This window comes from Anguilla anguilla, chromosome 6, assembly GCF_013347855.1.
Source record: "Anguilla anguilla isolate fAngAng1 chromosome 6, fAngAng1.pri, whole genome shotgun sequence".
NCBI lineage: Eukaryota > Metazoa > Chordata > Actinopteri > Anguilliformes > Anguillidae > Anguilla > Anguilla anguilla.
In genome coordinates this window covers 56,403,798-56,431,321 of record NC_049206.1, presented here as the reverse complement: position 1 = coordinate 56,431,321, position 27,524 = coordinate 56,403,798, and the positions used below count along the sequence as shown (strand labels likewise).

The window sequence follows — 27,524 nt, the reverse complement described above, 5'->3', positions numbered from 1 at the left end:
GAGTTTATCACACTACGGTTTCTTTTTTTGGTGAAAAAATGAATGAAAAGGTAGGCTACATCTTTTACTATTTTCTGTGTTTTTTCTGAAGTTCATATGTGAAATTCATTTCAGTGGTTGGGAACCTGTGGAAATATATGTGTATAGAAATAAGGAGAGTTTGAAATTCTCAAAGAAATCACACCTAAATAAAAAAAAAGATTTGTCGAATGGTGCATGTACACCTGATCACCAGTAGAGGGCATACTCTTCCATGCTTCTGATCAGTGCACTGCACTCCCAACCTTGCTGTGATGCAACCTGGGTGGGTTTGGGAGAGCTGGTCTCTCATCCAACCCTACTCATCGACTCGTGCGATTTGCTGAGGACAGTCCCGCCTTCCGAAGCTCTGGATTGGACTAGGGGAGGTCTGATGTCACAGGGTGGGAGTTTGAGTTTGACTTTTAGCCCCGCCCTCCTGCAGCCTGAGACAGACAGGTCGTGCCACTGCTCAGGATGGCATGTTAGCAACAATCTGGTGGTGAAACCACAGGAATGGTGATGACTGTGCTGAGAACATACTCTGTTACAATATAGTGCATGGCTGAAGAAAAGCCTTTGACTCTGAACTCGCCTGTTAGGTCTTTGACTTTGCCGTTGTGGAAACATCCATAAATTTCATACTTTCAGCATGAGACTTCATGACATCAATCAACAATGTGGATATGAATGTGCAGAACTGGTTATTAACAATTTATGATGTTTTCATAAAGTTAATACTCCGTTTGGGTACAAAGAATTGGTACTGTTCTGGGTCATTACATTACATTACAGGCATTTAGCAGACGCTCTTATCCAGAGCAACGTACAACAAGTGCATCAGTTCAAGGTGCAGAGGTGCAGAAAAACACACTAGAGTGAAGTAAAAATCGTAGTGCCAGAAGTGACCACATAGATCAGGACTCCAACCCTATAGGGTAACCTGTTCAGCAAACAACAAACAATCCTGCCAAGTACAAAACTAGCACTGAAATCACATTCGCCTAATCAGAATCAGACAAAACAATGCTGCCAAACTAACATGATCGCATTAACCTAACTAGGTACATTGAGCTAAACTAGAGGCTAGGGAGGGGTGGGGAGAGGTGCAGCCTGAAGAGAGAAGTCATGTTTGACCCCGTGGTACAGAATGGTAATTGAGAGTGCAGGAACAGTGTAGAGGCCAAGTTTATGACTGTATGGTTTTACACACACACACACACAAACTGTTCGTGTGGGACTACAACTTAACATAAGAAAAACAAGCTGGCTGTTTTTAGGCAGGGCTGTACAGTGCTCGTCTTTCATAGTACCATTGATGTGTGTCTGCATACGATGCACTTGTCTTCTGGACTGAGATGCACCCAGGATGGAACTGTGGGAAGGGTGTTCCCTGAGGTGTTTAGAAAACCTCTTGTGACTCCTTTCCCCACCCCCACCCCCACCGCCCCCCCATCACATACTGTGAAGATGGCACCTTACCCAGAACTCCACCCTCTGTGTTCGTTGAGAGGATTATGCGGTATGAGGAATCTGGTCCTACCTGGAGCCACAGCACGGAGAAGTAAGCCGTAGGTAAGTGACACACCTGCCCATCTTAAGACTGCGAAACCAGCACAACTGGCTGCACTTGCAATGAAAGCATACCTGCCAATCACACTCACCGACTCTCACGTCCTGTCACTCAGGTGCAGTAAGGATAGATCACTGTCTGCAAACTCATCGGTCTCTCCATCCATCCGTCCCTCCCTCCATCCATCCACCCATCTATCCATCCATTCATGTGCCATCCGGCCCCGCCCATCACCTGAGCCACATTATAAACCCTGTAAAACTGACTGACACGTTGGTCACCAGTCAGCACCCTGAGCCGACCAGAGGAGGATGGGTTTCCCCCTCCTTGAGCCTGGTTCCTTCCGAGGTTTCTTCCCATCTGCCACAGGGAGTTTTTCCCTTGCCACTGTTGCCTTAGGCTTGCTCCTGTGGGGGTTTAGGCCAGGGTTGCCTGTGAAGCGTATTGTGACAGCTGCTGTAAAATACGCTATACAGATAAAATTAGATCGATTGATTGATAACTGATGTAACTGATCCAGGAACCTAAGACCGGTGTTAAGCCTGCTAGGTCACCATGTTAGTCTTGCACCCCACCCCACCGGTCAGGGTGACATCTTCTGTCCACACCCACCCTCAAAATCCAAGCCCCACCTCCGACACTCTCGTCGTGACATTTTAGTAGTTTCTCTTACCAACACGGACACCAAAAATAAATGCAGACCGTCTGCTACCATCCATCCATTCAGTGTGTAGTTTAATATATTGCTGAGAGCACTTTAGGAAGCATGCAAGTTCAAATGAGGTCAAGTGTCTTAAGACGTATCTGGCCTAAATTTGAAACCCTTTCCTCTCATCCAATAAATAATTTTTATTCCCATATCACCCATGTATGTACCTTGTTCAAGGGTAGAACTGCAGTGACCTGCCTAGGAATTGAACCTGCAACCTTACAAGGTTACAAGGTTTCTTTTTTTAAAATTATGACTTCCTGTTATTGAGTAAAGGCACAAGAGATTTAGTCATCCCACAGTTAATTGCCCAGAGAATCTGCTTTATAAACAATGAAAGTGCTCCACATCTCCACAACAGCGTATAAAGCTGGTGACAAACAGCTGGTTTCGCTGAGCTGGCAGGCAGTGACTCTGTTTTGTTCCCGGGAAAGAGGAATTGTGGGAAATAATTAATTAGTCTTTGGGGCACTTCACGTATTTTTGTACGGTTTAGACAAAATAACTGTCGATCATTAACTGGCAGAGGCAATTAATGTGGATTCTCGTTGAGTAAATATGTTTTTGTTGGACGTTTCATTCATTGTGTTGTTACCCAGTTCTCTCTTGTGAAACAGGTTATTTATCTCAGCAACATTTCCCCGTCCAAACTAAAGGTTAAGTGAAAGTTTAAAATTTGAAAAAATTATCATTTAATGACCTGGAGACTGTCCTGATGGTTAGATGGCATCTGATGCCTGTCACTTAGCTGATTTATCGTTGTTTATTTAACAAAGATATGCTTCTGCATTTTGGGACCAAATATCAGTAACCTAGGAAACAGAGTGCAGTACTGCTTACTTTCAGCGTTCTAAACCCTTCTATTCCTGTGGCACTATTATGTATCAATATTAACAGATCTGGAGATGGCTGGCTTATTTCCTGTGGAGATTACCCTTTAGTACCACTGCAATGTGTCCTTTCCACAGTGAGCTGCTGAATTAGAATTGTTTTATGTTCAATGGAAACTACAGAGGGAAACCCTGTTGGCTTGTGTGAAAATCTTTTTTAATAAAGTCCCTTATTTTGACTTATTGTGCCGTCAAAAAACCTGTGTTGGATTTTGTTTTGACTTCAGAGCTAGCCACTTCCTGTCTTGTGCTTCTGTGGCTCTCCAGTTGGCTGTTGCTCTGGTTTCTCTGACTCTGTTGCGTCTCTCCAATTGGCTGTCTTGCAGGTTCTGCTCACTGTCAGGTCTTTCCAGTTGGCTGTGCTCTGTCTCAATGGGCCCTCCATTGTACATCTTCACTCTCAAAAAGGACATGTTAATATCCAACCCCATTTTTTGTGTTACTACATCTGTGTTATTTTCAACAGAGAGGTGTCTAACCCTAACTATCCCTTGCAAAGGGAGACTTTTTTAATTCACAGATGGTGTTGGATGTAACACAAAAAATAAATGAGTTGTCCTTTCCTAGACAGGGGACCTTGTTATGAACTGCCCATGTTGTTTGCTTGTTTTTAACATGTCAGTGTTTCGTAACACCTGTGACTCAGGTGTCAGTCACGGGCCTCGCTGTTGTTCCTCTCTCCCCATAGGCCATCGCTCAGCTTCAGCTGTCCGGCCTGTCTGGGCCCTGCTTGATTTGAGCTGGTCTTGTTCCTCGCAGCTGGAACAAGAGCCAAAACGGGATATCGAGCCATGTTGCAAACCCCCCCCCCCCCACACCCCCGCCCCCCCCCCTAAAAAAAACACCTCATGGGCTGAGATCCAGTTGGTTAATAATAAACTGAGGGGTGGGGGGGGGGGGGGGGGGGGGGCTAAAGGGCAGTCTATGTCTGTCCATCCCTGGCACCCACATCAGTCAAGGTACGCCGTCTAGAACACACTGTAGGTTACAGCGTGTCCCGAAGCCAAAACAGGTCGGCTACCTTGAGTCCTGATGCAGGGAAATGAGCTCAATATCACATCATGTTATTATTATTATTATTATTATTATTATTATTAACCCTCCTGTTATGTTGCGGGTCAAATTGACCCTTTTTAAAGTTTGAAAATCTAGGAAAAATACTTAAAATTATTTTTTCAGTATGAAACTTCTTCTACTGGCCTTAATTAGTGTAATCAACATTTTAAATGAAAATGGTTCATTTCATGTATTTGCAAACCCCCCCTGTATGGGGATTGACCCGGGAACATTTTTGCTGTACCTAAAAAATGAACAGAACAGGAGGGTTAAGGTTAAAACAGTGAATGGCGTGAGAGGTACAGTCCCCCGTTAAACGCAACCCCACGCTGCCTCTGTACCTGGTCAATTATATGTTTCCGTGGCGATTACAGAGTCGTACAGAACTGCAGGATGTGAACGGAGCAAAGCTGACCTCAGCAGGAAAATCAGAAAATCGGCTTTTACTTCAGTGTTCACTAGTGTTCAGTGTTTGCTAGTGTTCAGTGTTCGCTAGTGTTCAGTGTTTACTAGTGTTCAGTGTTCGCTAGTTTTCAGTGTTCGCTAGTGTGGCAAGTGAGTGCCACCCCTCCTGTTTAAACACACACTCACGGGAGACAGTTGTTTCCTTAATTAGCACTGCCGTGCTCTTTTATTCACCGATGCGTTTTACAGCAATATTTATATATACAAACGACGGTTCCGCAGCCGTCTTGTTGTCAGCCCTCTCGCTCCAGCTTCCGGTCTTCCTTTAAAAACCCCAGGCTCACTGTTGAAAGCAATCAGAGGCAATCAGCGCAATTAAACAATTAACAATTATCGGCGCTGATTACCTCCAGCTGACAGTCGTGACGAAGGATCCGCGAGCCGCTCCTCTCACACTCTCTCTCTCTGCAGCCGACGCTCAAACCACGCCCACCCCACCACAGCTAGTATTCAGTGTTCACTAGTGTTCAGTGTTTGCTAGTGTTCAGTGTTCTGTAGTGTTCAGTGTTCGCTAGTGTTCAGTGTTCACTCGTGTTCAGTGTTCACTAGTGTTCAGCGTTCGCTAGTGTTTAGTGTTTTCTAGTGTTCAGTGTTTGCTAGTGTTCAGTGTTCTGTAGTGTTCAGTGTTCGCTTGTGTTCAGTGTTCACTCGTGTTCAGTGTTTTCTAGTGTTCAGTGTTCGCTTGTGTTCAGTGGTTACTAGTGTTCAGTGTTCGCTAATGTTCAGTGTTCGCTAGTGTTCAGTGTTTGTTTTTTTTTGCAAGTCGATACTAAAGCGGTCCGCTAGCAGACAGCTGAGGTGAAGCAGTGAAGAAGATGAGAATTTAAAAGAATGCGAGGTATTCGACGAACGGTCCCTGCTGCTAGCGAGGCCGCTATAATGGCGTTTCTCGAAAGCGCTGGCAGAGCCCGACAGCTGTCGCCCAACGGCCGTCCGACAGGTGCCTCGTCACCGGATCGCTCTCACGCCACCACAGGAAAACGGCGTGTTCTTACGTCGTGGCAACCGTACAAAAACGTGTCTTCGGTATGTCAGTGCGTTCAGTTACGCCACCCGAACTCCTCGACCCCAACCCAGCACCCCCCCCCCCTGAAGTGAAGACCCGGCTAATTCCTTCCACTGCCATCGTCACACATCAGGAGGCCAAAACAGGTAAGAGGATCTTTTGAGACTCATTCATTTAGTGACCCCATCCCCCCCCCCCCACCCCCTCCCCCCCCCACCAGCACCGCCCACAGTGGGACTACCGTCCATGTGAGGGACATCAGGGGTGGGATCCACAGAATCCCCAAATCTTATCTCCCGCCATGCCAAGACAACCCTGAAAACAGCAGAAAAGCGCTAGGTTTATAGCATCGATTCAATCAACATCTGTCCTTCATTTTAACAAATTATTGAACAAAGTTTTTTTTTTTTCCTTCTTCTACTTTTTTTAAGCTTCTTAAACAGGCACGTTCAGTAAATTAACTCACCTAAACTGCATCAGTGAAAGTGAAATTTCACTGTGAAAGTTAAGGATGAAAGTTGAATGAATACTACACTTTTCTGTCTCTCTTTAGGCTGTAGGTGTTACTGTTAATCCCAGATGTTTTTGCTGGTTATTTAATTTATTTTTTGCAGGTTAATACGGAACCTATTTTAAAGGAAGCATGAGCGTGTACACACACACACACACACACAAACAGTGTAACATATGAGATGGTGTGGTATACCCCACGCCAATACAGCACTGAATGCCACTTCTCAGGGATTTCCACATTTTGTACTGTGGATTGTAAGCACACCAAGGTCAGGTGCGTGCGACCTAATTGTGGTTCCAAGATGGTGCAATAGCCATAATCTAAATATTTATCGGTGGGAGTGTTTGATCTTGTGTACAGACAGATGATGGTCAAGGCCTGTCTCACAACAGGACAAGTTTACTCTAGACTGGTTTTTGCTTGCTGATTTTTGGACACCATCTCGAAGGCCTCAAAGGCAAGCAAGTTGTTTAATTGATTACAAGTGACCCGTCATGCTCATCCAATGTGCATTTCACTGCTTACGTTCCTCACGTTACATAATCAACACACATCTGCATTCTTACTAGAGTAAAAAAAAAAAATCCAGTGTTCCAATGTTCTGGCCAAACTTTTTATTCATGTTGTTTTTTCTTTTTCTTCTACGCACAACAATGAGAAAAATACGATTTGGAATGTGCAGTGCTTGACCTTAACTGCAAGGTAAGTGTTTTTGTCCACACAAGGAAGCCCCCCAATTTGCCAGTTATTTGCCAACTATTTCTGGTGTTGGGTAGTCCATTTAAGATGAGCTTGTGTAGCTTCTTCATAACGGTCTTCATCATGGGCCTTTTATTGTCTAACCCTGACGATCAGTCAGGCAGAGGTTTTAAACTTCTCGATCAGATAACTGCATGAGAACTGGAACAGCTACTCCTAATCTGTGTGATGAAGGGACAGATGATCCAGGTCTAATACAGCTTTGTGGTATAGTAATTGGTATAGTAAATAAAATTACCCCTAGATCGGTTGCTATTTCTTCTTTATTTTCTACATGATTTACACAGAAATTCTGACGTGCCATACCGATGCAGAGGGGAGTGTGTTTTAATTTCCTGTTCAAGTTCTGAACCAAGTTTTATTACTTCCAGCTCACAAGCATTTCTGAGCAGTGTGTGTGTGTCAGTTTCCTCTTGTGTGTATTATACCATCCCAAGGTTAACAGTTCATCTATGGTATTTTTTGAAGAGGTCACCAAGGTTAACAGTTTTTTTTTTTAAAGGTTACCAAGGTTACCAGTTTATCCATGGTTTTTTTTTTCTTCAAAAAGGAGTTACATAGGTTACTAGTTTATCCATGTTTTTTTTTTTTTTTTAATTTTAAAGAGGTTACCAAGGTTACCAGTTCATCCACATTTTTAAAAAGCAGTTACCAAAATTATTAGTTTATCCATTGTATTTTTTATTTTTTATTTTTTTTATTTTTTAAAGAGCAGACAGTCCTCTCCTGCTTTCATATGTTGCGCCTTATTCAGACGGGGAGAGAGCAGAGAGGGCAAGAGAAAGGGATGTGACCGCAGATCCGCTGGTGCCGGCGGCGCGCGGGGAACTCGAGAACCAGTCGTCCTACCGGTTACGCCAGGTTGTCTTGCCTGGTTTAACCACACCGGCAGGAATGTGTCAAGAGGAGCAGTGGGCCAGTTCAGATCAATGATTCGCAACGAGACTGGACGCAACTTGCAAAATTCCCAAGACGTTTGATTGCAAACGTTCTAAAACTGCACTTGGCGATTTGAGGACAAACTCTCGAAATGAACTGCGATTATCCCAAAAAGCCCTTTGAGAGGAATCTAATGTACATGCTCATGTACTTATGGAAGGTCGAAGGTGCGACGTATGATTCTTTATTTTGAGCATCAGAAATAAACTAGAATTTTATTTACAATGATTGAGACAATTTTCAAACTTCATCAGCACCACTTAGAAATGACTAAACATTCATATTTATTAGCTTATTCTTTTATCCCATTGGTACCAATGAGCAGAAACGTTTAAAAACTGTTAAAATTGAGAAATTAAGATTCATTAATATTCACAGTATTCAAACAAAACAATACATTTTTTAAGATGAGCACAGCTGAATATTTGATTATTTGAACAAAACAAGCCCAAAAATGTTTTTCTAAACGATGACTTATCTATATGACCAGCCATACATTTCATTGATCATCTTCCAGAAGTTGGATGTTTATTATTTTTCAGGTTCGTTGGGGCATGTTCTGCCTTTAATTGTTCTATTTTTTAAATAAGCATGATTTTTCTTTACTTCATCTGGAACCTGGATTTACCCAAAGGATGTAGACATGACGTCTATATCCCAAACAGTAGCAAAGTAAGCTTAAATTACAGACACTTGCAACATATTAAAAAAAGGTTTTAGTAACAAAATGTTGTCAAGGGGATCACGTCCTTTTAAAATACCTTACTTTTACAAATTAGCCTATACCTTTAAAACATGATATATTCTTAAAAAAATAAAAAGAATTAACCACAGACAAGAGGTAAATCGGTCTTACGTTAGGCAATTATCAAATTGTAAGGAGAGCTGAAAATAAAACAGATGCCCTGAAAAACCAGGATATAAAAGAGTAGATTAGAGTAAAACGAACACATCTTGCACAAAAAGGGCATATTTTAGGACACTCTGGAGAAAGAATACAGTGTAATTTGAATTTTAAATCAGGACATCACCTGGATTTCAAACCAATCCCAGCATGCTCTGTTCTTTGCTGAGAACGACAGAATACATTTAGAGTTAGATTTCTGTTAATAAGGCATTTGAAAAGTCATTACATGTCTTAGTCCCAGATGGCGAGTAGAATTACATCCATCTGATAATGAGATGCAATAATTGCAATAATACTTTTCCTCTGTCTCTCTCTCTCTCTCAACACACACATACATACACACACACATGCACACACACTGCAACTCAATTACCTGTACCCTTCTCTGTATTTGTTTACTCGTTGTCCTAACACCAGCCCCCCCCTCCCCCTCCCCCCTCCCCAAAGGAATCGCGCTTGGTTCTTGTCCATTAAAAACAAGGAAGTTCCCCCTCTCTGCTCAGGCTCCTGTTGAGACGTCCAGTGAAGCCAGGGGGGGGGGGGCGTGGCGGTGGCGGGGGGGTGCGCGAAAAAAAAAAAAGCTCACCCACGTCCTCGGATCCCGATCCAACAACAAAACCCACAAAAAAAATAAAATTATTTGTGAAGATCAGGCACAGCAGAGATTCCGCTCCTTGACACCGTACGCACGCGCGTGTGTGTGTGTGTGTGTGCGAGTGAAACCGGTCACTCGCACACACACGCCGTGGATGCAAAAGTCACGTGTGTGTCGTCGTCGCCCCCCCCCAGTTCTCAGACCTTCGCCGGGTCTCCGTTTGCCTCGGGCCGACCGCCCGGCTGCAGCTCCATCTTCTCCTCGGGGCGGCCGTCCGCCTGCTTGAGGGCGGAGCCGAGGGCGGCCGCCTCCTCCAGCGTGTTCGTCAGCGGCTGGCCCAGCGTCTCGGGCAGCCACAGGGTGAGGATGCCGACGGCGAACGCCAGCACGCCCACGATCAGCTGCGGGAAGGAGAGAGAGGGGGGGGGGGGAGGGAGAGAGAGAAGGAGGGAGAGAGGGAGAGAGGGAGGGAGACAGAGAGAGAAAGAGTGATCGGGAAGGAGAGAGGGAGAGGGTGAGAGAGACATAGGGGGAGAGAAAAAAGAGCGGTAGGGAAGGAGAGAGGGAGAAGGAGGGAGAGAGGGAAGGGAGAGAAGGGGGAGAGAGAGGGAGAGTGGTAGGGAAGGACAGAGAGGGAGCGGGGGAGAGAGAGAAAGTGGTCGGGAAGGAGAGAGGGAGAGAGGGAGGGAGAGAGAAAGAGTGGTAGGGAAGGGGAGAGGGGGAGGGAGAGGGAGGGGGGAGGGAGAGAGGGAGGGAGAGAGAGTGGTAGGGAAGTAGAGAGAGAAAGAGTGGTAGGGAAGGGGAGAGTGAGAGGGAGAGGGAGGAGGGAGGGAGAGTATTATTGCAATTATTGCATCCCACTATCAGATGGATGTGGTTCTACTCGCCATCTGTGATTAAGATTTATAATAACTTTAACAATGCCCTATTAACAGAAATCTAACACTAGTATTTTGTTATTCTCAGCAAAGAACAGGTCATGCAGGGACTGGTTTGAAATCCAGGGCGAGAGTGTGAGTGTGTGTTACTGAATCACTGCTGAACTGCAGTTCGTTAAAACGTATATACTGTCATCATAAGACCTCTCTGATAACTATGATAACTGACAACTTCTGGATGTTTGACTGACTGACTGACTGACTGACTGACTGACTGACTGACTGACTGACTGACTGACTGACTGACTGACTGACTGACTGACTGACGTGACGGATGGCATGGTAGACAGATTAATCCTCTCATGCCCTTGCTAAACCCACAGGGTTATAGCACAGGTATTTTACCTGGAGACGGACTGCTAGCCTTTGAACAAACCTCTGCTCTGTGAAGGGCTCTTGTGACAGCGTGTGGTTCACCTCCATGCATTTTTATGAGGCTGCATGTTGACATTCTTATGCCAATGTGGATTACCACGGTGAGGGTGTGGTAGGTGCTGATCTGTCAATGCTCAACATTGTTTTGAAAGATCGTTTTTTCATTTGACATTTATGAGTGCACAGGAGGACACATTATGTCACGCACACACACACACAATCGCACTCGCACATATATTGTGTGTTTGTGTGGTGTGCTCAAGAAACAAAAACACTGCATCATGCGTTATGATATATTGCATATATATTAGCAAACTTTATAGCTTAGTAATTGATTTAAGTATAAATACTTGCCAACTTAAATACTTGCCAACCCTGAAATCCTCCAATAGTCAATCCCAAACACAGAAGCAGAAAAATGGTTTGATTCTTGAGAAGAAGAAAAAACTCAAACCAAAAATACTATACAAAATTCTAAAAATGATGTGCCTTGTTGTTCATCACCCCCTTTTACAAGCTTCATTTGTGGAACAGAGTCAAGGTCACATGGATTTATGTCCCGAGGAAAAGGTAAAATGGAGTCTCGCCAAATAACATAAATCTGGGGTCATATTGTCATCCAGCACACCCTAACTGACGAACATGACAGAACAGGTAAGCGCTGAACTAGCAGCCCCGTGATTCGCCGAACCGAAAGCGAAGATTTTCGCCAGCTTCACCGACCTGCGGCAGGTGCACCCGCCCGCCCGCCCGCCCACCCACGCGCCAGACGCAGGCGCGGCCTCACCTGCGGCAGGTAGACCCAGATGTCCACCAGGTAGACGCAGAATGGTGCCACCACGCTGCCGACGCGACACATCATGCTCCCGCTGCCCACAGCCAGGGACCTGGGGAAGAGAGTGGGCGTAGTGCAGTGGGTAAGGAGCTGGCCTTGTAACCTAAAAGGTCACAGGTTCAATTCCCGGTGATAGGTTCCCTGTTTTAGTTACAGGTTTCATTACATCACATTACAGGCATTTAGCAGACGCGCTTATCCAGAGCGACTTACACAACTTTTACATAGCACTTTACATTGTATCCATTTATACAGCTGGATATATACTGAAGCAATGCAGGTTAAGTACCTTGCTCAAGGGTACAACGGCAGTGTCCTTACCCGGGAATTGAACCTGCGACCTTTCGGTTACAAGCGCAGTTCCTTACCCACTGTGCCACACTCCGTCCTCCGTTTCATGTAACTATGTAGTACCATATATATATTAGACTGCATGTAGTGTATTGTGTTTACTTTTCCTACCATACTGTGTCTGTAGTTTGCATGCCTCTATGTCTAGCACCTCTGTAGTGTGTCTCCGTATAACACCTCTAGTGTCTGCGGCAAGGATGTCACATTCCTATGCTAAATGGCTGCGAGGGTTCCCAGGAAGGGACAAGACCATTTGTCTCCGGCCCGCCACTTAACTCAACCTTTTAATGTGTATGACTCCAAACTGTATATCCAGACACCACACAGCGTGACGGGCAGAGATTCTCCCAGCGCAGCGCCCGAATGTGCTGGGTCTGTCTCTCCCTTGCGCATTGAATTAAACAACAAATCCTCTGAGGAAACTTTATCAGCGTGTTCTTCATCGTCCTGCATTTGACTCCACGAATAAGGGCAAAATATCCTAACACCGGGTAGGACACCGCTGTTGTACCCTTGAAAATAGCCACTCTTGTACCCTTGAGCAAGGTACTTAACCTGCTTTTTTTGGGGGGTGGGGGGGGTTGTTTAATTTTATTTATTTGCACAAAAATGTGAAAAGGTCAAAGTCAAAGTCAAAACAGAGGAGACCTGTCTACACTCTCTCTCCCGAGCCGGAGTACATCGCTCCCGATTTGGCCATTCAAAATTTGGCTGGGATTGGAGATCTCAAATAAAAATAAAATTTTTTTAAAAAGAAGCATTTAACAAAGTGCAGGTGGGGGTTAAAGAAACCCTCTTTGGCAGTTAGGGTTAGGGTATAGTAAAGTAGTATAATTTTGCAATAACATTGTCAGACTGCCAGCCATAGTGACAGAGGACCACGGGTCACTTGGTGTCTGTATGCTGGGGCATGACTGTGGGGGGGGGAAAAGCAATGAAATTGATCCTAGGGCAAGCTTCACGTTTTTGTTTGTTGGCTGGACAGCAACAGCAGGGCCGGCCCTATAAGCGCGAATGTCTGCGACTGAGTGACTGAGTGAGTGATGAAGTTACACTGCGCATGTCTGTGACTGAGTGACTGAGTGAGTGATGTAGTTATACTGCGGATGTCTGTGACTGAGTGACTGAGTGAGTGATGAAGTTACACCGCGCATGTCTGTGACTGAGTGACTGAGTGAGTGATGTAGTTACACCGTGCATGTCTGTGACTGAGTGACTGAGTGAGTGATGTAGTTACACCGTGCATGTCTGTGACTGAGTGACTGAGTGAGTGATGTAGTTACACCGCGCATGCCTGTGACTGAGTGACTGAGTGAGTGATGTAGTTACACCGTGCATGTCTGTGACTGAGTGACTGAGTGAGTGATGTAGTTACACCGTGCATGTCTGTGACTGAGTGACTGAGTGAGTGATGTAGTTACACCGCGCATGCCTGTGACTGAGTGACTGAGTGAGTGATGTAGTTACACAGTGCATGTCTGTGACTGAGTGAGTGATGTAGTTACACTGCGCATGTCTGTGACTGAGTGACTGACTGATGAGGTTACACCATTGGTCGGCCGGTTCGGTCCAGCCGTATACTAGGTTTTGACCTGGTCTTGTTTAAAAATCTTTTGATAGATTTTTTACCTGGATTTTACGCAAACTGACCCCGTTTGTCTGTAACCATAGGTGGAGAACGGTGCAGTTAAGGGACGTTGTTTGAAAAGAAATCGCTGTGGAAACGACGTACCTTATTATCGTTGGGTACAGCTCGCACGTGTACAGGTAGATCAGACCAAACGCTATGGCGACGGCAAACTTCCCAGTCATGCTGAGAATTATGACCAGCACTTCCATGTCCTAAAAAAAGAGACAGATGATAGGGGCATCACATACCAGTAAACAGCAGCTTCTTACAAAACCCTAATGACCCGTCACCTCTGCTTTCAGTCTTAAACTCAAGAGTGGTTATTTTGAAACGCGTGTTCCGTTGGATTTTATTGGATCTGGGCAGACAAGACGTTTCACATATGGGGTTGAGAGCTGCAAGTTGACTGGCCTCTGCCGCACAGTCCCCCAAATAAAGATTTTAGAAGTTGTTATCAGTGGTGACCTCTGCCCCATTACAGAGGCCATCTCGGTTCCAGTTTTGCATGGGCCGTTATTCTGGGGTTTCCTGGTATCCGTGGTAATGGTCATGGATCCGTGGTAACGGTCATGGATACCAGGAAATGTGAGGTTCAGCTGTGTTCAACCGCTGTCCTCTTTTTTTTTTTACATCTGGGTTTGAACCAATCAGACCATTACATTCTTCACTGGTTTCCCACGGCATAAGGTTCAGAGTGAAAGGTCAAAGGTCAAAGTTTACTCATTTGAGACATGCCGCATTGCCGTCTATTTCTGTGATGGACGGTGAATTTTACAAATGGCAGAAGAGGACGACGAGGTCATCGCAGCCTTTCACACAGGGTTATGGCGGACGCGTACCTTCGGGACGAAGATGATGAGCATGCAGACGACCCCGCCGAGCAGCAGCGACGGGGCGCACGTCTTCTTCCGGCCCACCCTCTCCATGGCCAAGCAGGCGATCACATAGGAGGGGAGCTCCACGGCGCCTAGCAACAGGTCACACCCACAACATCAGATAACGGCCAATCGGGGAGCCTTCCTGTTTCCCGCCTTCAATCAATCGGTGGACTAGTGCCAACCAACCGTTACAGAAACCTGTAGTTCATGTAGTTCATGTAGTTCCTGTCAAACATGCAGTCTTTTCTTTCTATTTGTTTTGTTCACGATGGCACAAAACACAATCCTATGATACGTTTAAAACTAAAGAATGAATGCCCCATCCACAATTTTTCTTACATTAATATTTTTTCCTCAATATAAGATACCATTGTAAGTTATTTTCCAATTAATTCTAAATATATATTAAATAGAATTTTATCTCTTACTACATTATTACTAGCTCCTGTTGAGAGGACATGTAGCAGAAATAATGACATTTGTATGATTTTCTCAGAAAGGTAATTATGTGTCTTAAAAAATGTTTTCCTGAGGTAGACACCTTAAAAAGTCTCTGGCACTCTGAGGTCTTTCTAAATCTATGTTGGACACACAAACAGAGTGAGCCACAGAGATGGCCCGGGGAGATTTGTTTACGCGGGCAATGAAGTCGAAAGTTAAAAATACACCTCAGGGCCACTAGTGCTGACAGAGCAACAAAGTCAATGTGAGCACCAGCTCCTTTATCAAGCATGTGCTTTCTGTAAAATGAGTCCTTTTTCCATTGTGAAAGACTTTATTTATTCTACACGTTATCTTGCATAGGTCTGTAACACCAGCATACCAGAGCTGCAGTCAATTACATTTTTAACTCAGTAAATTCTGGAAATGAACTGAAAATCAAATTACTTTCTTCAAAAATCTTCACAGAATATTTCACTGAATTTTTTCCCACCTCACTACCTGAACTGGCCTCCAACACTGATACACACTGTGTAATATCTGTGTGGCCACATCATCTCATTTTATGAAAGCATTTATTTTCATTATAATTGTTGTTGTCGTTGTAATTACAGAATCATTTCTCATTTTATCTATACATTTATTATTATTATTATTGTTGTTGTTGTTGTTGTTATAAAATAATTTCTTATTTAATCTGTACATTTATTATTATTATTATTATTATTATTATTATTATTATTATTATTATGTTTGTTGTTGTTGTTATTATTACTATTGCTAGTAGTAATTGTAGTTGTAGTAGCAGTAATAGTTAGCAGTAGCAGCAGTATTACCTGCCAGAAACAAGTTGATGTACTGGTTTCCTCCCAGGTTGACGGACCCCAGCGAGAAGACGTAGTACCCCAGGCTCCCGATGAACCAGACGGACCACACTATCAGCGTCCGGCAGGCCATGCTCCAGCTGCAGAAAAGGTCCAGGATGCTGAACTTCTTCTCGGGCTTCTCCTCGGACAGCTCGGGGTCCTTGACCAGCAGGCCGTCCTGCTTGGCGTCCACGAGGTCGGCCACCGTCAGGGTGGCGGGCAGGCCGTTGAAACGGGCGATGGCGTCCAGCAGGTCCTGGGCCTCCCGGTACCGGCCCTTGGTGAGCAGGTAGAAGGGCGTCTCGGGGAACTTCCAGCAGAAGAGCAGGAAGGGGGCGGTGCTGAGGCTGAGGACGATCTGGTAGACCCACCAGACGCGCACCAGGTAGCCCACCAGGGCCACCACCATCACGCCCACGGCGAAGCAGGCGTGCACGTGCATGGAGGTCCAGACGCGCACCTTGATCCCGGTGAACTCGGTCACGTAGACGAACACCACCACCAGGTACCCGCTGCTCACCTGCCGCGCCCCAGAGAAACACAGACAGGTTTGAGTTGTATTATCCTATGACTTATTTTAGGACTTCGTTTTTTACTTATTATTATTATCTTTTTTGTATACTATTATTATTACTATTGAAGCGTTACGTTGCACAGTCTACAAGTAGTTTGTTGTCGCACCAGCATTTCACTGTATGTACACGTATATGTACGTGACAAATAAAGCCTTTGAACTTTTTGAACTTTGAACTTTGAACTTTGCAAGGGGGAAGCCCACGTTAATGAGAGCCACACACCGCTGGATTACAAGCGAGGAACCGTTCTAGTGAACTTGTGTTCCCGCACATAGTATAACCGAGCTTCTTGCACAAATACTGCAAGGAAGCTGGCCAGAAAAGTGTAGGGAACATCCACCACATTCGCCAACCACAGCGCTTACTCCCACACACAGGGATTCAGGAAGACTCGTTCTCTCCCGACTATACAAACACACTCAAAAGCTCAAAAATCCTGCTGCTAATATTGCACAGTTGTTTTTTTTTCCCACTTACATCGCGGTGGCAATTAAAAGCCGCTTGCTATATCTAGCTCTTGATAATTGACGCTTCAGCCTGAGCTTGTTCATTTAGGGGCTTTGGCTGTGCAGCACCGCAAATGCCTCACATTTTAGTGGGTGAAGAGACTCTGTAAAAAAAAAAGAAGTGGATAAGAGGATAATGGTGTGACTCTGTCGGCTTCGCAGGGAAGAGTATCTATCTATAATGCACTGTGTGCAAAGAACAGTTTGGGGCAAGTACACAGTGTTTTAAAGATCTGGGCAAGGGGGGGGGGGGGTATTTCTAAGCTCCAAGGAAATGTGACATCTGTAGAGTGGTAGAGTGGAACAAGGGTACTGGGTGGGGGGGAATAAAACCAGAAGTTTGAAGTGCTTTAAAATGGCAACCAGATGCACCACTTGAAAGGGTAAGCTTTTTGGGATGTTGTTTTCAGAATTCTCAGTCAGCGTTCTAGAACTCCATTGCTTTCGGTTGTCAGCAGCGATTGTTGTTCCATCAGCATTAGAATGTTCAGGTAAGAGCATTCTAATCAGGTATCGGTGCTCTTACACCTTGAAGGGTTAAACAAAACTTTTCATTTCATATCTGAGATATGCCAGGATACCATTTTGAAGGCATCTCTGCATAGTTTCCATACTGTTTTTTTTCCCCCTTTTTTGACATTTTTGGAAAACTTTGGATGTCCGGGAATGACTTTCAAAATTCCCTGTTTTTCCTTGTCTCACCATGGCCAGAAGAAACCGCAGGATCATGAAAGCATAATAGTTCCCTGTGAGGCCAACGCTGACTCCGAACACAAACTGGCACAGGCTGGTTAGCATCAAAATTGGTCGCCTCCCAACTCTGCAACAGGAAAGAAAAGAAAGACCTCTTGCACAATACACACAAAATACTTCCATAACTCAGAAAACATGAAAGCCATAGTTTTTGGGATTAAATATATATATATATTTTTGTTGTTGTTATTGGCTTTAAAATGGCTGCAACAGGGGCATTTGGGGGTTTGTGATCTAAAGCACGTCTTCAGGTAACTCCAAACAGGATCATAACTGGCAAACAGCTTAAAATAAGGAGTTTATACATATATACAGCTCCGGTAGGTCAGCTCCTGAGTCTCCTCCCATATGCAAGAAGATGCTACTAACTCACGTTTAATGTGAAAAAAAAAAACCCCCAGCAGACCCTGTGACTCTCAAGGCCCAAAGCCCCCACCACCACCACCGCTTTGTGTGACTTATAAAGTGATATACAAGACGTGCGGCTCTACCTGTCTGCGACATCTCCAAAGATGACGGCTCCGACGAGCACCCCCATCATGAAGACAGGCTGACAGAGCTTGGCCAGCCATTCCCTCTCGCACACCAAGCCCCAGTCCGTCACGATGCTCTCCTGGACCCCGCTTCTGTCGAAGAAAAAGTTCCCCGCGCACGAGTACACCGTCTTGTTCCCGTCGAATTGGTAGTCAAAACCCATGCTGTTTATCCGCAGGGCTCTTCGGCACTGGCTCAGCTCCCACTGCTCTCCGATTGAGTTCTGCACCACGACCGGGCCGTTGCCCGGAGTGTAGTGAGGCCAGATGTCCTCGAGGACCGTGCCGCTGTGGTTGCCATAGAGCGCGCCGGTGATGTTGCCGGGAGATGCGCAGAGGAACTTGGGCGTCTCCACCAGGAACACGGAGGCCAGGTAGTGGACCCCGCAGGCTATGGTCTGGAACACGGCAGCGAAATACAAACACGCCTGAAATCTGTTGACAGAGAAGCCTCCTTTTCTATCAGACAGTCAAAGAAAGCGTCCCGTCCTACGGCAACATGAGCGTTTTTTTAAGTTAATTTTTTTTAAAAATTGGTGAAAAGTCAGTGGAAAAGCCGCCAAGACCTTCAGATGAAAACCCGGCTACATTTGTTTGAAAAGTAAAGGATTTCTTGCCGCCTAGGACGTAGACATGCTTTATCCAGGTACAACCTGAGCTATATTAGTGCTAACATAGTCTTTCTGTGTTAAAATGTCTCTCAGCCTAGATTTCCACCGCTGTAGACGTCTTGATTCTGGCTTTTGCTCACTGGGACCTGTCACGGGTGTGTGCATTATATTTACAGTAGCCTACAAGTTGCAGTACAAACTAAAATGATTTAATATCCTTAATAATGCCTGCTTGCCCTCACGCGATTACACATTAGAAGACAGCACACTGAACTATTTGTGTGTGTGTGTGTGTGTGTAGACACATGCACACACACGAACACTTACAAAGTGTTACAAAAACGGAAACAAAGTTGTTTTAATATAGTGCGTGCGCAATGAGTACGGACTATAAAAAGCTTAAAAAACCTGTCTTGATTATAGGCTAATGACAAATTAATATAAGCGAACATCTTAGGGTATTTGTGTACACTGTGTATAGTGTGTGTTTGTAAGAAAATTGTGCATAAGAATGATTGTCAACTTATTTATGTTGTTTTTTCTCGGACACCTTTCTCTAACTTGCGGTGGATATCAAAATATGCTGCTTGTCCTGCCTGTACCTACATTACATTACCTACGGTACAAACAAACAACAGTACAGCCTCTAAGACAATACAACAAAACGTTCTTTCTTGTCTTTTAACTGATGCATGTAGTTAAATTCTCAACTAATTATTCCCCCTTGCAAAAAATATATGTACTTTAATGACCTATGAAGTACTTAATGCGATTTAATTGACGCGTTTTATTGCAGGTTAGGGGTATGTACCTTTTAAAATGTCCAAGTTCATCGAAAATCCGCTCCACGTGTTTCATGATTTGTGTGCTGTGGACTGGCGGCACAGTCCTGTCCCTGGAAAAAAGACGAAACTAGTGACTGTAATTTGTTAGCGTTAGCTATCCGAATCTGATGAAGGAGGGGCCGTCCCCCCCCCCCCCCCCCCCGAATCTGATGAAGGAGGGGCCGACCACCCCCCCCCCCCCCCCCCCCCTCCGCGCGAGGGAAATTTCCACCCCTCACACTGACGAGCAGGCAAAAACTACATCCCCGCCGTCGCTATGTAGTATGTCTTAGTTACACCATAGCTGACTAATTAACCTAGGTTCCCATGTTGCTACCTGCCGTCTGCTTGGATGGAATACATTGGGTCCATTTTGCTTATGAGAAAAGTTACTTCCACTATACACCGATCAGCCACAACATTAAAACCACCTGCATTTTCCTGATTTAATATTTTATTTTCTCTGTTTGTAATCAAAAAATTCACACGTGGTCAAAGTACAGACTCAGAGCTTTTATTAAAGGGTATTCTTATACATTTTGGTTTCACCATGTAGTACTTGCAGCACTTTTTATACGTAGTCCCCCATTTCAGTGTTTTTAGACAAATTAACATAATGTCAAATAAAAGAGTAAATGTTTTGTATTTGGTTGCGTATCATTTGCATGCCATGACTTCCTGATGTCAGTGACCTATCAACATCATCAGTCTGAATATCTTAGTGTCAGGTTGTCCTACAAGCGATGCCAAAACTCTTTGCATTTGAATGGATCTCTATGGGAATTGGGGGGTGGGACTAGATTCAGCTGTAAATTACACTGATTACACACGATTGTTTGCTAAATGGCTTTAAGTCTTCAAGGGTCCAAGGTATCAAATGAGCCTCAAACCACTGTATCTAGTCCCACCCCTCAATTCCCATAGAGATCCATTCAAATGCAAAGAGTTTTTGTATGGAGTTAGTTTCAACTCCAATCTTATACATTGTTTTCCGGGGCAGGCAACAGAAATGCTTACTCAGAATAATGTGATTTGATCAGTGTCTGGCCTAAATGATCTAAATCAGTTGATCAGTTGATCAGCCTGCTCGGATAGTCCAGCTCCTCAGCCACGACAGTCTATTGTATTGTTAATCAAGTCACCCTGTTTAGAATAGTCCTTGATGACCCACTCACAGCTGATATTCTATGCAGTGTTGACGAGTTTTAAACATTTCTGCTTACAGCCTGCACTGTCCTCGTGATTAGTGGGGCGGCAGTGTAGCATAATGGGTAAGGAGTTGTAACCTTCTTGTAACCTGAAGGTCGTAGGTTTGATTCCCCGGTGGGACACTGCCGTTGTACCCTTGAGCAAAGTACTTAACCTGCATTGCTTCAGTATATATCCCGCTGTATAAAATGGACACAATGTAAATGCTATGTGAGTCGCTCTGGATAAGAGCATCTGCTAAATGCCTGTAATGTAATGTAGTTGATCAAAACTATCTGGGCAACAGGCATGGTGGACATGCTAGGGTTTGAGACTTGAGGAGATAATATTACAATCCCTCACAATTACCATATTTACAAACACCAACATCAACCATAACACTAATTCTAACCCCAACCTCAACCCAAATTGCCTGCTATTGGTGTTATTCTAAATGAGTGATTGTTCTTTTTACATGCATGAAAACAAATAAAATATGAATTATTTGAAGGAAACACAAGAAATGGTGTTTGAAGGTATTTATTGTTATTAAAAATAGGTAAGTATATAAGGTAATAGTCTCAAATCCAAAAGTGCCTAAATCTGGGTGATCAAAAATCAAAGCCTTAACTGTTGCACTTACCATTTCCAAAGCTTCAAAAATGACCATACTCTTGCCTGAACTCTACACTTCTATGTTAACATCCATGATAAAAAAATGATTTTTACCTTTATATGGATAGTAAATTGCATTTATGTAACAGCTACAGTAAAATAAACAAGTATAAATGTATTTGAAGACAATTATTATGAAAAATGTATTCCAGTGGAAAATGAAATACATAAGCCTTATGCAAAATACATAAGCCTTATGTCCAAAATGTGGAAAAGCTTCAAAAATTCTATATATGTAATATTTGCATTCAGAATGAAGGGGAATCATGTTTATTCAACACCCATGGTGAAATAAATGAACAGAAAGGTTTTTGGAGGCATTGTGACCAACCAGAGCCACCTGTAGCCCTTAGGTAAATGGTGAGTCTAGAGAATCCATGTTGACAGCACATAAATCCCTCCCTGACCAGCAGATGGGTACAGAAAATCCCAGCGGAAGCATAGTTTCGAGGCTGGCGCGGCTCCAAAAACACAAAAAGACCCCGTTTCACTTCCAGTGACATTGCTAAACCTCCTCATCCAAGTAATGTGCAAAAACTCAGTTACTGTAATCCCAAGCATCGTGTAACAGCATTAGACAAAATAGATAAGATCCTTTATTAATACAGCATACACCATAATGCAGTGCAAAGTGCTTCACAAAAAAAAAATGAAAAGGACAGATAAATTAAGAACACAAATGTATTAAAAGAGGCAATAAAATAAATAAAATAAAATTAGATATTAAAAAATTTCTTTCCCATCACTGCTAATAGAAAATATCTTATTGAGGAACAGAATTCTTATTTTGGGCTCAATGGTTGTTTTTTTCTTTTTCTTTCAGACGTTGTAATTGCTCTTCCCCAACAAGTGAGATTGGCATCACTCAATATTGAACGTGGAAAAAGAACTACAACCGAAATACATATTATCATACATCAGACAAAACAAATGTTAGTTTTTTGTGTACATAGACCAGAATTCATATTAGCTGTCTGGCTGTCTACATCAATGGGAACCAGTGGGATAAGTGGGTCAATGTCATAAAGTATCTTATAAATCATTAACCAGTATATTTATTTGAATAAGGTTGGAAAAACACAACTTGCTACAACTGGCTTTATCTCTTGGACCTTTCTACAGTATTTATTCCCCTTTATTTAACAACAGATGATTTTGTTCCCATAGTGTTACTCTTTATCACACACGTTTAACACATGTGTCCAACTCATATATCATGTGTCCAACAGAATTAAAATGTACAATAAATACTCTTGAAAATGTGGATCATGTGCGTTTACAAGAAATCACTACTATATGTTGTAGTGGTTGTGTGACATTGACACAAATACAAAAATGAATAAAGGACTGTTGTTTGAACTCATAACTATTTCCTTCTATAAATAGTATACTGTAAATGAGGTATGTATTGTACTTAAATCACGTACTAACATCTAAAGAAAGGATGAGTTAACTAATTTCTTGTTTGTTCTTGTTTGAAATATTGAGCTTTACATAGTATCTTACAAATGTGCAGAGAATAAATTAATGAGAACATTTCTGACATGTTTCCCCCATGCTTTTGGCTGGAAAGATCATGGGCAGATCAGAGAACAGATTTTTAACCAAAAAGTGAATAAATCCCAGTTAGACATAAAAATAAAGAGACCTTGTGTGCCTATTGATAATTCCAAACTGAAAACAGGTCTAAATAATTGGCCCAATTAAGCCACAGGGTGGTGCTATATAGCTCAACAATTTTAAGGAATGGAAAAATTCAATAAAATCGCTTTTTTTTTTGTATTCTTTTGAGACTACCTAGTTTGGAAGATTTATATATTTCAGTTGCCGCCATCTTGAAATGGTGGCCATTTTGGATTTCATTTTTCATATGCCACTTTTCCCCATTACCAATTGGCCACTCGGGAACTGCATTGACTTTGTACACAACTTTACTTTACATGGAGCCAGACCAGACTTCTCTCCTTGAATGACCCCTTGTGATGAATGCAGAGGGCGAGTTTTGGGGGAAAGGGCTGTCTTCTCTGTCTGCGGGGGGGGGGGTTCACAAGAGCACCTTCCCTGACCAGGTCCAGCAGTCTATTCTAGTCTCTCTCTATCACTCTCTGCGTCTCCGTCTCCCACCACCCCACCCCCCTCGCTCGGGTGCCTGCCAAAGGAAAGTTTCCCACTGCGTACTTGGGCACAGCTCCATCGCAGCCCCATCAAAGCACGGACTTACTGTAAGCAACGCGCACCTTATTAGTGGACAACGGCCCAACTGCATTCCCAAGCACTCGTTACACAGAGAACACCCTGAGAACTGCGCAGCGAAGCTAAATAATTTCATTTTTTTTCAGTTTCAGAATTCATCGTGTATACCTGAATACCTGCAGCCTCATAGCAGCAAGACACAGGACATAACTGGTTAGTTTTTACCATCCTTCAGGGAATAAAACAATAAAGGAACCAAGCTCAACTCAGTGTGTCTTTGACCATTCACCAAGAGAAGATTGCATGTCGGTATGGCTGCTGGCAATACTGAATGAAATAATTATTTTCCATTGGTTGGATTTCATATGGAACGCAAATGTGTTTCTTACTCTTCGCGCTACAGCAGGACGCTGAAAGCCACCGTCACCTGAGGGGACAGGTGGCTGGGTTCACACACCTGTGCGCCGTGAGACTACGCGCAGTTGGCGGCTAAAGCGGTCCTGTGAGGTCAAACGCTCTTTTTTTGGGGCAGCTGTGACAAGTACCTGGGGTAAGGTACACACTGTCAAACTCAGGTGCATTGTGGGAGAAGCGCTTTAGACACCCGAGTACACCTTGCAGGTGACCACCTTAGCGAGCTCTACCCAGCGTTCCCTCTATCTCCATACCAACGGCTGTGCTATCACTCGCTCCTTTCAAAGATCAACTGCCACTCGAGCCACGATCACCACCTGCATGTATTTAAATATTGAATACTTTCACTGTGGAATAAAATGAAAACACATAAAGACAAGGTAAAATGCATACAAAATAAAATTAGAGAAACAAAAAAAAGGTCAGCCTATACTCTTAACTAAGACTTAAATTAGTGATGGATGAAGCCTCTGGTTTTGGTGGCAAACTGTGCCATGGTTTTGGTACGCAGAAAAGAACACTGAACCACTTTGCACATAAATGTACATACAGTATACTGTTTACATCTCATGCCAATAATCTGTTTAAAATGTCACTAATGCGTGCCACTGCAAGTACAACCTTCCTTGCCAAAAAAAACACCTTGTTTGGGAGTATTCTGTTTTGGGAAGATTTTTTAAAAAATGTACCTGTTTTCTTATTTTACCCAAAAATATGTGCTCTATTTTTTTTTTGTATTTCTACATCTAGAGAGAGAAAAATGTGACACTTTTGTTTATTACATTATTTAAACTGCCATGACACCTGCTGAAAACACAGCGATACTTGTCCTGTCGGGTCAGCCCTAATAAATCAGTCTGTGAAAGGGGAACATTCCAACAACGACACACTTCCCCGAATTTAAGTAGGGGTGTGTGCAGGGGAAAAAAACACCTCTAAGAACAAATTGGGGAGGGAGGGGGGGGGGTGAAACGAATTTCAGAATGGGAGCTATATATGAGCCCTTCCTCTCCTCGTCCCCCCCCCCCCCCCCCCCCCCCCCCCCCCCCCCCCCCCCCCCCCCCAGAGCCAGCCGAATGAGGATGTGACCCCAGATCGACTCCTATTTCACAGATGGCTGGTGTACAGACTGTCACTGAAGGAGTGCTCCAGCATAGACCAGTCCAGCTCTTTTTCCCCCACAGAGCCAGGCTACTCTATTACACTCAAAGCCATGCCCCCTCCCAACCCCTTCCCCCCTTCCCCTTACCCTTCTGCCCACTCAAATTTGGGTATTAAAAAAAAATAAAATAAAATTTGTAGAGTCATCGGTGAAGTTGCCATGGCAACCCCAGAGCCAAAATGGGAGTGCACAAATGGGCACAATTTTCAGTTGTGAGAAAGGAAGTCGATTGTCGGAGGGAGCCCTCCCTGCTGGCCCAAAACAGAGCTTTGGCACTTCGTCCTTTGTTTCCTGGGTAACGGCTTACCATGGAGTGCTGAAAGTTCCCCTCTCTCACACGTTGAGTGACTGCAAACTGCAAAAAAAAAAAAAAAAAAAAAAAAAAAAAAAAAAAGGCAATATCAGCAAGTATTTTAGTGTTATATTTAGACTTTAAATCTTATTTCTATTATATTCCTGCTAAATCAGACAAAAAATATTTATAACGGGGTGAGACAGTTTCAAGACTTGCCGATGGGGTAAGAAAATGACCCTTGTCAAGCAAACCAAAAATTAAAACTAGCTGATATAATCTACTTGAGAGAGAGACAAAAATTCAGATTTTAAGATAGTAAAACTAAAACTCTTAAGACATACTTTTTTTTTTTTTTTTTGCATCGCACATAGCTCTCCACCTCTGGTAGGTTAATGGAGCAAGCACATCTTCATTAAAACGTCATCTTGATTTCATGGAAAGCAATCACTGCATTGGTGAGTGGAACAGAGGACGTGCAAAGACATTTTCGCAGACTTGCAGCAAAGGATCCTAAGATACGGAAACCACTAACCAGATCATTAATGGCTGACACACATCAGCATATCAAACCCACACCCGAGTCTCAGTAACTGGAGCATTGGCTGAACTCCGTGACCTTAGATAGCAGTGTTCCAGACATTCTCAGAACTGCCCCAGAACCGTTCCAACTTCCAGATTAAAAGAATTCCAGCCGTTTCCCTGCGGAGTTTAATCGACTGATACTAGTCCGAGAACTGTCATGCTACGAGAAAAAAAAAAAAACTGTTTCAACTACTAAAACTAAAAACTATGTGGGTACATAACAGCCCAGCGTGGAAGAGATGTGCGGTACGCTAGCGCTATCAGAACATGAGACCGTAAGAGTGCTGACGCAGCCTATATTCCTTCCTTCCTCCCGGGACCTGATCCACATTGGGTTATATGACGAAGGTGAGGGTTTGGGGGGTGTGGGTTCTGAATCAGCCAATCCCGCTGGGGCCCAAGGCAGCTCATTCATAATAAATCAAAGTCGCGAGGAAGCACCCGGTCCCGTTTCACCTCACCCGCGCGCGTTCCCTCAGCCGCACCTCGCGACTATATTTAAACTCGCGGTTCTCGCTCGCTCGTTCAATTTAGCCTACTGCACTGCCACGCAGACCGTGCACCGCGTCCGCGACGTGGTCATGAACACAGAGGCAATAATGAAAATATCCGTGCAAGGACAGTATATTTAAGTTGCGGATACATTTTTTGTGCATTGTACGGTTATGGTTCACCCTCAAATATGTGAATATGCACAACCTTCTAAAAATAAATAACAGATTAATCCAAAAAAATCTAAAATTATATATACATTTCCAAAAATATACTGAAACACAGAAACGGAACCAAAATACGGCATAAACCATATTGTTGTGTTATACTGTAATTTAAAAATTCACAGAAGTCGTAACATGATTTTGGCTGTTTTAGGTGAGAGGTGGTTGATATCCAGTAGATGGCGCACGTGCAGCTGCATAATTTTTTTACCGTGACCCTCAACTTCCTTTTACTAAGGAAAAAAAGGAAGCGAGCTTTTCAATTCACTTTCAATCCTGCAACAAATGAGTTTACGTTTTGTGCAAAACTTGGACAGTGTGCTCAGCGTTCCTAGAATTGGCCTATCTTATGAAAGGCTGTATTTTGGGTGTTCAAAGCGCACGGGGCGACATAGCTCAGGAGGTAAGACCGATTGTCTGGCAGTCGGAGGGTTGTCAGTTCAAACCCCGCCCTGGGTGTGTCAAAGTGTCCTTGAGCAAGACACCTAATCCCTAACTGCTCTGGCGAATGAGAGGCATCAATTGTAAAGCGCTTTGGATAAAAGCGCTATATAAATGCAGTCCATTTACCATGGTGACAATTGATTGTTCTTGGAACGCTTGCACATAACAATGTTTATTGAAGATTATTACAGAGGTGCCAGGTTTATTTTTTTATATTGTTAATCACCATGCCTTATGCGCACTATTATACAAGTTATTCTGGATATGAAGCATCTGCTAAAGCTTTAAAAAGGACAATGTGCAAATCT

The 27,524-nt window shown here is 43.7% G+C and overlaps 1 protein-coding gene across 1 annotated transcript; it reads right to left on the bottom strand.

Moving 5' to 3' along the window:
* Window positions 1–8,097: 8,097 nt before the first annotated feature.
* slc22a16 (solute carrier family 22 member 16) lies at window positions 8,098–19,683 on the bottom strand. The gene is made up of 8 exons (XM_035423696.1): window positions 19,535–19,683; window positions 18,071–18,547; window positions 17,529–17,646; window positions 15,716–16,265; window positions 14,400–14,527; window positions 13,663–13,772; window positions 11,532–11,631; window positions 8,098–9,832 (listed from the first exon to the last, which is right to left on the bottom strand). Exons 1-8 carry the CDS (start codon window positions 19,579–19,581, stop codon window positions 9,629–9,631), a joined length of 1,734 nt encoding a protein of 577 aa, XP_035279587.1. The 5' UTR covers window positions 19,582–19,683; the 3' UTR covers window positions 8,098–9,628.
* Between the last annotated feature and the right edge of the window lie 7,841 nt (window positions 19,684–27,524).

Coding starts and splice junctions, on each gene's coding strand:
- slc22a16 (XM_035423696.1), bottom strand. CDS start 19,581: ATGAAACACGTGGAGCGGATTTTCGATGAACTTGGACATTTTAAAAG. Junction 13,773..14,399: donor TCATCATCTTCGTCCCGAAG/GTACGCGTCCGC, acceptor CTCTTTTTTTAG/GACATGGAAGTGCTGGTCAT. Junction 9,833..11,531: donor TCTGGGTCTACCTGCCGCAG/GTGAGGCCGCGC, acceptor TCCTTCCCGCAG/CTGATCGTGGGCGTGCTGGC.